The sequence below is a fragment of the Penaeus chinensis genome, chromosome 34 (genome assembly GCF_019202785.1).
Source record: "Penaeus chinensis breed Huanghai No. 1 chromosome 34, ASM1920278v2, whole genome shotgun sequence".
Taxonomy (NCBI): Eukaryota; Metazoa; Arthropoda; class Malacostraca; order Decapoda; family Penaeidae; genus Penaeus; species Penaeus chinensis.
In genome coordinates, this window is record NC_061852.1 from 9,684,550 (window position 1) to 9,697,049 (window position 12,500).

General features: G+C 37.9%; 1 protein-coding gene across 1 annotated transcript in view; it reads left to right on the plus strand.

Moving 5' to 3' along the window:
• The window catches only part of LOC125043818 (protein PTCD3 homolog, mitochondrial-like), a 16,320-nt gene that overhangs the window by 2,837 nt on the left and 983 nt on the right, over positions 1-12,500 (plus strand). Inside the window, exons 2-13 of the mRNA XM_047640139.1 lie at positions 396-492; positions 870-1,067; positions 1,230-1,359; positions 1,750-1,891; positions 3,681-3,777; positions 4,099-4,233; positions 4,537-4,738; positions 5,925-6,052; positions 6,338-6,429; positions 6,934-7,042; positions 9,704-9,937; positions 11,016-11,207. Coding sequence (XP_047496095.1) covers positions 396-492; positions 870-1,067; positions 1,230-1,359; positions 1,750-1,891; positions 3,681-3,777; positions 4,099-4,233; positions 4,537-4,738; positions 5,925-6,052; positions 6,338-6,429; positions 6,934-7,042; positions 9,704-9,937; positions 11,016-11,207 — 1,756 coding nt within the window. The remainder of the gene's footprint in view (positions 1-395; positions 493-869; positions 1,068-1,229; positions 1,360-1,749; positions 1,892-3,680; positions 3,778-4,098; positions 4,234-4,536; positions 4,739-5,924; positions 6,053-6,337; positions 6,430-6,933; positions 7,043-9,703; positions 9,938-11,015; positions 11,208-12,500) is intronic.

Genomic DNA, 12,500 nt, shown 5'->3' on the forward strand with positions numbered 1-12,500 from the left:
TCTCTCTCTCTCTCTCTCTCTCTCTCTCTCTCTCTCTCTCTCTCTCTCTCTCTCTCTCTCTCTCTCTCTCTCTCTGTATCTGTTTGTCCCTTTTTTTCTCTCTTTTTCTATCACTCTTGCTTCTGAATTTGAGTTCTGCAAGCATCAAATTAGCCTTAGTGAAAGATAAAAATTAGATACTTTTTGTGGCTGGCCTCTGTCAAATATGATAAACTAAAATGACAGTGAATGTGGCAAGTGGTTTACCAAAATATGTTTTGGACAAATGTAGAGGAATGGTGTATTAAACATTTGTAAAACCTGAAAAACTAACCACATAGTTTTCATTAATGAAGTACTAAACTATATATCCATTTTTGTCAAAGAACCTCACAAATATAATTTTTCACCAACAGTGCCCCAGTCCGTTCGATGAGGACCTCCAGCTGCAACCGCACCGAAAAAATTGTTATTCCCAATAGAATTCCCAGGTCATCAACTGATATACTTGAGGTAGTTTTCCTGTGGAAGTTGTATGATGCTCTTTGGCCTTAAGTGTTCTGTTATATACAGGGGAAAGCTGTTTAACTTGCTTGTTTAGTTGTTATATATATATATATATATATATATATATATATATATATATTGAATCTGTTTAGCAAATATATAGACATACAGATAGATTTCCCCCTTTTTTTTTTTCTTTTATATAAAGATTGTAAATGTATTTCTGGCCACTAACAAGCCCAGTGAAATATAGCAAAGACATTTAATCCATCAACAAAATTTCATGTAACAGCTATAGTTTTTTTTTAGACCAGATCCTCACTTGTTATCTGAAATGCTTCGTATTCAAAGAGATTTTCTTATCATAAAGTGCTTCTCCTTAGGCTCTGGCAAGTACCGTGTCGAGGGATTCTTCAGGACCCCACTACAAGTATCACGATGACCCTTACCTCACTCCAGCCTCCAATGTGGCCAAGCGGTCCTTTTCGCTCTCGAAGGAGTCAGGAAGAAAGGCTGCGCGCTGGATAAGAGACAAGCATTCAGATCTTTTCACACACCGGCCTGAGGATCCATTCATTGAGGTGGGTGTGAGGACTTGTTAATGAATAACATTTCTGCGGTTTGTTCTTTGTTCAGTGTTATCTGTTCCTATATGTTGAAGATGGGTACAGTATTAGATTTGTTATATATATGTATATATACAATAAATCTAATGATAGCCATATGTGTATGTTATTTTGCAGGCATTTTATCCAAAGATTTCCTTCAATGATGAAAGTGATGTAAGTGAGGATACACTAAGGGAATTGATCCAGAAGTGTATGGTGTCTGATGCAATCCAAGTATACCAAATCTGCAAAACAAAAGGAGTTGGTATGTGTTTTCTTTTTTTTTTGTATATTTTTTCATTGTTATATTTGTCTTGTCATGAAAATGTATTTGCTCAAAAAAATTATTTTTTGTATTTGCGTGTTTGTGGTTATTTTTGTTGAGATTGAAGTTGCATTTATATATTCAGAAAGTTAACTAATTACAAAACTTATGAAGCATTTTCATAATAATTTAATTTTTAGATTCACAATTAGGTAATTCCTCAGTTAAACTACTTTCACCAAAAAATTTAAACATAAATTGGAATGCATAATTTCAGTTTCAGTAATTTAATTTGTTGTGTATATAGTTTAGAATCAATATATGAAAGCTTGTATATTCCAGAAAGCAAGATGAAGTGGTTAAACTAATCAACTATTTTTTTTTCATTAGAGCTAAGTGACAGTGTGCAACAGGAGCTGCTGGAGTTCTTGGGTTACTACAATTGCGAGGATGCCTTGGATGAGGACTGGGTGGAGGAGCGCTGGTACCGACAGGGAATCATGTCCCGTGACCGTGTAAAGAACACGTGGAAGTAAGGGGTTCTTTTCGCTACCAGGCTGTTTTGCATTTTAGGATTCTAGCCTGTTATATTCCTCTTGAGTTTGCAGTGATTATGTTTTGATGGTGGGAAAAAGAAAGAGTTATTCTGGCAATGTGGAACTGCAATTCTACATTTAAGATTGAGAGGTATGTGCTTTCTTTTGGGGGAGCAATCAGTGACTTCAGTTACTGCAATATTTCTTTTGTCTTGAAAAGCTTCTCTCCCCCTTGCCATCAAGATTTAACTATGAAATGGTAATCATAAAACATAATGTGTATTCAATGAAAAGCTGACTGTGGGAAGACTTTTTGACTATTTGAATTAAATAGCAAACTCTACCACTGCAAACTGGGCATAGTAACAATAAAGAGACACTGTAAAATATGTTACTGTGATGATTAAACTAGAATAATGAACAGGTAGCTATGGATAATTCAGAAAAACTCTGGCTTACATCTGGATAGAAGGCAAGCAATTAATAAAACTCATTATTTAGCAGGACGGAATAGGCCTACTAACAAAGAGTAGTGAAGTATTCTTTTAACAATAAACTTTAATGACTGTAGTAGTAAGACGTAAAAGAGAGTAATATTAAAGGCTTGGCTGTGTTCATTGTATGTCTTAATACCAGTTAACTGTCTTTGTCATTTATAGGACTCAATATTTCACACCAGAAAATGTGTATTTCAATGTCATATCTCAAATGCAGTGAGTGTCACAAAATGCAAAATTGACAAAGTTATCACAGTTATCCCTTGTGTAGGAATGAAAATGGGGTAGAGATAACCATGAATAGATAGATGAAATGCATATAAAATCATTTTTTATCAAATAAAACAATGAAATGTGTATTTATGTGTATCTATAGTTATAAAGATGTATATGCAAAGATATACTAGGAAGTAGTGTGCAGGGGGAATGGAGGAGGAAGAAAAGATCTAAAACTACTACCTCTCACTCACCATGTTTCATTCAGAAAAAGCAGAGGCTTAAGGCAGGAAAACGAGATTCTGTCGTTGGTTCAGGCAGAAGAAGGCCTGCATAGGGAGTGAGGTAATGGGGGTTCATATCATGGGTGTAATTAAGAAAACTTGCTAGATAGTGTAAGTTAAATTAGAGGGCATCACTTATTCTCATTCTTAATGAAAAGAAATGCTGGAAAAAATCCACCGGTTTTTGACAGACCTCCCATTATTGTGGAAGATTGTGAATTTTGCCACAATCGTGGAAGATAGGTGCTGACGGAGGTTAAAAACTACAAAACTAAAAAAAGATGAATAAATGTAGAGAAATAGATGCAATTAAATTTTTTTTTTTTTTCTTTTGCAAAAATGATAACTGTTTCCTTCACATTTTAGTCAAAGTATGTAACTAAAGTAGTTTCAGTCTCTTTGGAAGAATCAGCAAAATTATATAATGGGTACTTATTTTTCAGTATCATATGCAATCATTAGTCAGTATAGTGATAAAGATGTTAGTTAGTATTGAAAAATATTTTGAGAAGATAAGCAAATTAAAATATACCATCACACTTTGATTTGAGATGTATTTGATAAAATTGGATTTGGATATTGTTCAGTTCTTGGTTGATGATGGCAATTATGTTCAGAATATTGAACAGCATGTCAGACCTATTAAGCAGAATGGATTGTAATTGAAAATTTAGTATTATCCTGATACACGCATAGATAATGAAAGACACATCAATAGAAGTTTTACTAAAGTAGCTTGAGAGTCTTCAATTTCACAATTTGATATTAATTTTTTTTTTTTTTTCCAGAGATCATGGGTTGGCTGAGGAACTATTCAAGTCCCTAAGTCAACAAGGCTCTCCTGCGTACTGTGCTTTGATTCGGGGCATGACACGTTACTACCAGGTAGCTTTGTCTTCTTGCTGTGTGTTACTGGATTTTTTTTTTTTTTTTTTTTTTTGTGTTTCATTTTTACAGTCAACATTTGACTGGAGATGAAATTGAGAGGGTTGCTTGTATTGACAAATACTACAATTACTTCAGATTAGAAATTTAATGTAATGAAAATCACTGCACTGTATCAGTCCATGAATTTTTGTTTTACTTGAAAGTTCCCTTTTATTTTATATTTGTAAAGTAAGATGTAAGCAACATATAATTCTTTTTGATTATAGGACTAAATTGATGATAACTGAGATCATACTGATAAATGCAGTTACTTTTAAGGTGGACAGAGCTTGGCAGCTGTACCAAGAAACACTAGAAAAGGGGATCCCACTGGACACAGAAACCTACAATTCCCTGATTCGAGTTGCATCCTTCATGAGAGAAGGTTCAGACCTACGCTGGAAGTTGATCAAGGTAGGGAGAACTCTTCACTGATTTTATATCTATTTGATTATTTAAGTGTATTATGATTTCTTAAATTGAATTTGCATTGAGTTTTGTGGAAACTGAGAATGCTTTGTCTTGTTTAAGTAGAGAAAGAAACAGGAGATAGTTTTCTCAAGATTAATACTTTTATTTGCTGCATACCTTAAGTTTATTATAAATTAATTCCTATAAACTATAAGTTATTGGAGCCTTTCCTATACATAAAGTATTAATTGTCTCTAGAGGAACTTTAAGCCATTATTCAACATCCTTCCTGTCCACACTCAACAGGAGATATTGACAGGCATGGCAGAGGCAGGTGTGAAACCAAACCTAGGCACCCTAAATAGCACTCTGGAGTCGCTGAGCCAGATAGCGAGCTGGAGGCAGACAAAGAACTTGAGCTTACAGGTCATGGCTGAGTTTAACAGGCTGGGAATCCAAGCCTCACTAGCATCCTACTACTACCTCCTCATCATACACTGTAGAGAACGTGAGTGATCTCTACCAATAATATCTATTAACATATAGCTGTGTCTGCCTCACTTTGCTTAAGTATAGGGGAGATGAGTGTAGTTGCGAAGCAGGTCAGTTTCTCTTTGTTAAATTTTGAATGATGATACAGATAGGGTACCATTTCTGACCATATGAGGGTCCCTGAACATGTTATGACAGGTATATTGTGAGTCTCTATGCCAGGCTACCTTTCTGTCTATTCATCTGTTTATCTGTCAGTCAGTCAGTCTGTCTAAGTATGTCTGTCTGTCTATCTTTCTCTGTCTCTGTCTGTCTGTCTGTCTCTGTGTCTGTCTTGCTCGCTCTCTCTCGCTCTCTCTCGCTCTCTCTCTCGCTCTCTCTCGCTCTCTCTTGCTCTCTCTCGCTCTCTCTCGCTCTCCCTCGCTCTCCCTCGCTCTCCCTCGCTCTCCCTCGCTCTCCCTCGCTCTCCCGCGCTCTCCTCTCTCTCTCGCTCTCCTCTCTCTCTCGCTCTCCTCTCTCTCTCGCTCTCCTCTCTCTCTCGCTCTCCTCTCTCTCTCTCTCTCGCTCTCCTCTCTCTCTCTCTCTCGCTCTCCTCTCTCTCGCTCTCCTCTCTCGCACTCCTCTCTCTCTCGCTCTCCTCTCTCTCTCGCTCTCCTCTCTCTCTCGCTCTCCTCTCTCTCTCGCTCTCCTCTCTCTCTCGCTCTCCTCTCTCTCTCGCTCTCCTCTCTCTCTCGCTCTCCTCTCTCTCTCGCTCTCCTCTCTCTCTCGCTCTCCTCTTTCTCTCTCTTTCTCTCTCTTTCTCTCTCTTTCTCTCTCTTTCTCTCTCTTTCTCTCTCTTTCTCTCTCTTTCTCTCTTTCTCTCTTTCTCTCTTTCTCTCTTTCTCTCTTTCTCTCTTTCTCTCTCTCTCTCTCTCTCTCTCTCTCTCTCTCTCTCTCTCTCTCTCTCTCTCTCTCTCTCTCTCTCTCTCTCTCTAACCATCCCTCCTCCCCCCCTCTCTCTGTCCATCCATCCATCCATCCATCTGTCTATGCAACCATCCATTCGTCCATCCATCCAGCTGTATCCCCTCTCCATCTATCAGACTCTCTGTTCATTCATCTATCCATCTATCTGTTCATTCATCTATCCATCTATCTATTCATTCATCTGTCCATTTATCTGTTCATCATCTATCTTTTTTTTTTTTTTTTTTATATTGCAGGTGGGCCTATAAGTCATATTCTTGTTGATATCATGAACCACATCACAGATAAAGAGTTCAGGATCCAGGACCCCAAGGATACATTTTTCTTTGTCACTGCAATGGATATCTGTCGGAACCACCTGCAAGTGAGTGATTTTCTTTTTTCTCTCTCTCTCTTGTACCCTGAATATTCTGTTTTTTTCTTGCTCTCTCAAGAAAAAGAAAGAAAGAAAGGCAAAAGGAGAGAATGAAGTATCATTTCTCTCTTTCTCTCTTGTTACATTCATATAAAATGAAGGATTCCATATTCTTCTGTTTATTTAAACCTTGCATCAGAATAATTAAAATATACTATGTTATCATCTTAGCTTTCTGTTGACTGCATATTCTTTTACTTAGTTGAGGAATGACTTCTGTATTCCTTTGAACAGAGCAAGGAGCTAGCCAGGCGTGTAGATGACCTCCTGCACACCGGAAACAACTACATGCTGATTGGAGACTCCTACAAGGAATCTATTTATTAGTAAGTTTTAAAAACTGGTTGAACGGAAAGTATATAGTAAACTTGTCATGTTTGTGGGTATTGATTTCTCAGTGTCAGCTAGTTTGATTAGAAATTAATGACACTTTTCAAGCATATATTCAGAATCTGTGCCAAAAAAATTAGTTTAGATTAATGTCATGTATCTGAATATTTTGTTGTTTACCAATTTTGCTGCCTTCATTAATAGATTGTCTTAGGAATAGTAATTCTTGGTTTGTGATGGATGTACTTGCAATACACATTAGCTAATATATTAGTTCAGGAAAAACATTAGGAGAGATGAAAAAGGAGAGATGAAAAAATTAGGAGAGATGAAAAAACTCATTTCATGCTATGATATCTGTTTACTGAGAGTGATTGTTCATTTACAAATTATTTCATTACAGATTATTCAGTGATGAGATGTCAGATGTCACAGACGGAAAATGTTCTGTTATATTTGAGTAACATATTTTTAATCTTTTTTTTTTTTTTTTTTTACAGCCGTCACTACTTTGCACTCTCATGCAGCACAGACACTGTAGACCAGTTAATGGAACTTTATAATGAATTGGTACCTCATATTTACACCCCAGAACCTGGTGTTATGGAGGTGAGGAATTACATCTGTTCAGCTCTGTTTTTATGTAGATTATTTCCCATTAGTAGTAGAAGTTGTATTCCTTTGTTTATATGTACCTGAATAGTGTGCAAGTAGCTGCTTTAAAAATCTTATGACACATTTGCTTATGTGAAGAGCACACAGCTCATGTATTATTTTCAGCCTTTGCACATATCATGCAATGAGTCAGTGCTCTATTGGCAAAATATGCTTTCTCATTAGAATTCTGGTAGATTTTTGTGTGATACTTGATTTTGTTGTTTTTCCATATTGTAAGGTCAGTATTAGTCATCTAACCCATTGCTGCTGGGATTGGCATGATGTACATGCCATGTCCACTTTTTTTAGTTTGATTGAGTTTATATATAGATGGCTCCACATGCTTAACCCAATGCAGATGGGCATGAAGTGTACATGTATGCCATGCCCACTGTGAGTTTACTTGTTTAATTGTTTTTTCACATAGATGGCTACACTTGTACTAAGTCAACAATGAGCCAATTACAAGTACTGCCTGTCTCGCCTGTTTACCCTTTTCTTTGATTTACAAAAATATTTTACTTTATCTTATTTTGCAGTTACTAATCTTTATAACATTATTGTAATTATAATGTTTATAATAGAAATAACACCATCGATATTCATAGCACTAGTAAAAAATACATTTTTCCCACCAATTCAAGGAAAGGTGAAATCAGGTAAGGCTAAGCACTAGCAGAGCCATCTATGTCCAGAGACATTTCACAAAAAATATAAAAAATGAGCACTGCATTTTCCCCATTTTTTATTCATTTTCCCCTGTGGCATTGGGTTAATCACCAAGGAGTCACTTACTATAGTCCTTTCAGTTTGAATATGTAGGAGCACCCTCCTCCTCATACTGGGCTTTAATTACATTGCTTGTAGGCTGTTTCACAGTTAAAAAACATAATAATTGTAAATAAATAAATAAAACTCAGGAAAAGGGGAAATCAGGTGAGGTCATGTAGCCCTCCTAATTGACAACTTGATGGCTGAGTGCTTATGGGGCCATTTATTGTAAAGACCATTACAGTGGACATTAATTATATGCTCCTGGCAGCAATGGGTCAATATGCTACATAAAGGTTACAATAGATTGATTTTTGTTGTGTAGTTTCTGTATTATTAACTGATTTATGTTTACATTCTGTGTAGAGGAAGTAATGTGGTTTTATGGGAAGAGTGTGGAGGTGCTCAAAATAAGTTTACCAATTAACCCATTGGCAACGGTTATAGAAAACTAAAAAAACTCTACGCTCTGGGGAACCACGGTAACGTGACGACTCGGAGCGCGAGAATTCAGTATATCAAGCCGAATCATTGCCTTGGGGCGCTTTGGCGCGCCGCCGTGGTGGACAGCCGCACGCCACATTTCGAGCGTATTGTTATGACGCCTATAGGCGTGACCCATCGCCATTGGGTTAAGAGGCACACTGTGAGGACATAGTGCCCAGAGGCATCTTCCTCACATCTGTTCTTTTTTGCTGGAGTGTTGAGCTACACAGGAGACAGTGCTCTGGTTTCATACTTTAGGAACTGTGCTGCCCCTAGTCCTGAGCCTCTCTTTTATGGGTATTTGTCTGCCAGAGCATGTGTGTGAACTCTGTTTAGAAGGCTAGCTAAGTCTTCCTGCCTCTGAGTACCTCTTGTACCATATGGTGGATGTATAATTTGTCAGGTACGACAGAGGCAAGAGACCAAGAGAGTGAAGTTAACTTCCTACTAGTCTCTTAGATGAGCTCATCTGAGTTCATTTGTGGTAACTGGGAAAAAATGGCCAAGTGTAGCAATGATGACCCCATCATAGCCAGAGAAACCAAAGTGTCTTGGTACACACTCTGTTTACACCAATTGTTGTCCATGAGTGTTCCCTTTCTATGCTTGAATTTCAGTGACAAACAAAGTTCATCTAAATCTCGATTTATGTTGTGCAGGGGCACACAATTTAGATTATTTTCAATACTGCTGCTGGAGTCAGATTTGCTGTATAGATGATCACAATCAGAGGACAAGTTACTATGAACTCTAATGACAGGAGATGTAAAACAACATTGCTAAGGGTAAGGAAAAGGTAAAGGCCCATGTATTGTCTGTTGAAGCAGGAGCTTTGGGTACAGTACAAGAGAGGAAGCAAGAACTGGAAGAGAATGATTTCTCAGACTTAGATTACATCAGTTTTAGAGAATTCTGACAAGTTAGGTCTTGCAAGATTCTTCACACCCATCAAAACAAATGAAGGAACATTTGGAATATACATGATTTTCCAGTGTCTGCTAAGATTACAGTTTACAGTTGAACCATGTCTATAATCACAATGTAAGTGAGATTATAATTAGAATTATCATTATCATCATTATTAGGCAATGATATAAATTCACTTTGAGCAAAGAAAATACAATCTGCATGTTGCTCCTTTCATGACATGGACAAGTTGTCAGTAAGGTTGTTTAAATCATGTTATGACACATATGCAACCTGGAGACAAGACCATTGGTACCATGGCGTGTGTGTCTGGCCACCTGGAGTTAAGGTTGAATCTCTGTTTATGTAACCATTGCTTCATACGAATAAAACAGGACAATGTACTCAAGAGTCTGCATCTGTTTCATCCTCAACTGCTTATTATTTCAGGAACTCCTGAAGGCACTGAAGGTTCATGAGGCACTGGAATACCTACCTCAGCTGTGGTCAGACATGATTGTTTTTGACCACACTTCAAGAGAGAAATTGCTCATGGCTGTGCTCTCTGCTATGACTTGCCACCAACCCTCGGAGGAAAACACTAAACTCACCCAGCAGCTGGCAACAATTGCATGGGATTTGTGGACAAGGGTGCAGCGAATGGAGGAAGACCGAAGGAATAAGGTAGGTCTATGAGACTTAAGTTGCAATAAAAATTGTGACTTTAATTGCTCATGTTGTGTAATCTGAAGAAAAGTTCTTTAACTCAATGCCGACAGGCATGACGTGTACGTACATGCTATGCGATAATTATTTAGACCAAAATTCCCAATTTATATATATATTTATCTTTCACTAAATATCAGATATCAAGAAAAGGAAAAAAAATTCAGGATTTGCAGTTTTCCTGCAAAGTTCCTATATATGAACAAATAAAAATCGTAAACATTTACAAATATGCTTTAACATTAAGGAAGGTCACTAGGAAGTGACCCAAAAGCAGACCATAGGATACTAAACTTCTTCAAAAATCTGATTGATATTCTTATTTTCTATGATAATATAGGGGTGCCCTCCCAAAAATCATGCAGAAATGAAAATTGTAAGATAAAAGCCCTCCATCTAGCAATACTGAACTAGAACTGAAAAGCAATTAAGAAATTTAAAGATAAAGAGCATTTTGATTTTCAGATTAAATTATATGAGCTTGGGGTATTTAGAAAGCAACAGTACTTTTAAACAACTTTTTTTTCAAAATTTAATTTGTTTCACTGATTAATATTATTCATTATTGGTACTATGTAATTGCTATTACTTTATTGGGAACAGTTTTATTTAAAAAAGGTGAGTCTATCTTGAAAAAGCGACTTTTCACTACAGATAAAATTCTTTGAACTAGACTTTTGTTCTCATTTCTTAAAATCAAATTATAAGATATGAGAAATTTTAGAGGGGCATTACTTTTCATAACAAATTTTATAAACCCTATTTATAGGTCAACTTAAATAAGAAGTGAGAATTATTTAATTTTAATAAAATTTAGTATAGGGTCCTTTAGTTGTAACAAGTAAAAATATATCTGCTTCGAAATAAATTATTTAACTGATGAGGTGGGCATGCAATATATCTTTTGTTAAATTTGACTAAATTGTTTTTTATTGCTTTAAAGTGCATATCTTTTGCAAAGTTTTGGCATCTTACTCACAGTCGCATTGCATGAATATTGCCAACCCATTTTTTCTCATGAAAATATTTCCCTCAGATAACTTGGTCTGGCCCTATGATTGGGGATTTGCTGACTACACTGGTCAGGTGTGGAGAGTACAACAAGGGTGTGGAGGTGATGCAGAAAATTAGTGCTGATCCGCACATTGTACTAGGCTCTGCGACTGTTGGCTCTCTTCAGACCCTTCTTGATGCAGCAGTTAGGAACAATGAAGCCAACACAGGGGTGGTAAGAGCTTCAAATATTTTTTTTTTTTGGCCTTTGGTTCCCAATGTTGGAGAAGTGGTGTTACAGGTTTCATAGGTGTTTGTTTGTATCTTGATGGTGAGGATGTGCATATGCACACACACCCACATGTACACAAGCACATGCACACACTGATGCACGCATTTGTGCACGCTCACTGATGAACTTGCAAACATATTCATGTACACATACTCATGCAGACATGCACTCATGCAGACATACACTCATGCAGACATACACTCATGCAGACATACACTCATGCAGACATACACTCATGCAGACATACACTCATGCATACACTCACACACACACTCACAGACATACACACGCGCGTATACCCACTTATGGACACACACACACACACACACACACACACACACACACACACACACACACACACACACACACACACACACACACACACACACACACACACACACACACACGTATACCCACTTATGGACACACACACACACACACATTCACGCGTATACCCACTTATGGACACACACACACACATTCACGCGTATACCCACTTATGGACACACACACACACACATTCACGCGTATACCCACTTATGGACACACACACACACACACTCACACGTATACCCACTTATGGACACACACACACACACACACACACACACACACACACACACACACACACACACACACACACACACACACACACACACACACTCTCATTCATACACACTCATGCATACACACACTCACGCATACACACACACACTCACGCATACACACACACACTCACGCATACACACACACACACTCACGCATACACACACACTCACGCATACACACACACACTCACGCATACACTCACACACTCACGCATACACTCACACACTCACGCATACACACACACACTCACGCATACACACACACACTCACGCATACACACACACACTCACGCATACACACACACACTCACGCATACACACACACACTCACGCATACACACACACACTCACGCATACACACACACACTCACGCATACACACACACACTCACGCATACACACACACACTCACGCATACACACACACACTCACGCATACACACACACACTCACGCATACACACACACACTCACGCATACACACACACACTCACGCATACACACACACTCACGCATACACACACACACTCACGCATACACACACACACACACACTCACACTCACGCATACACACACACACTCACGCATACACACACACACTCACGCATACACACACACACTAACGCAAACA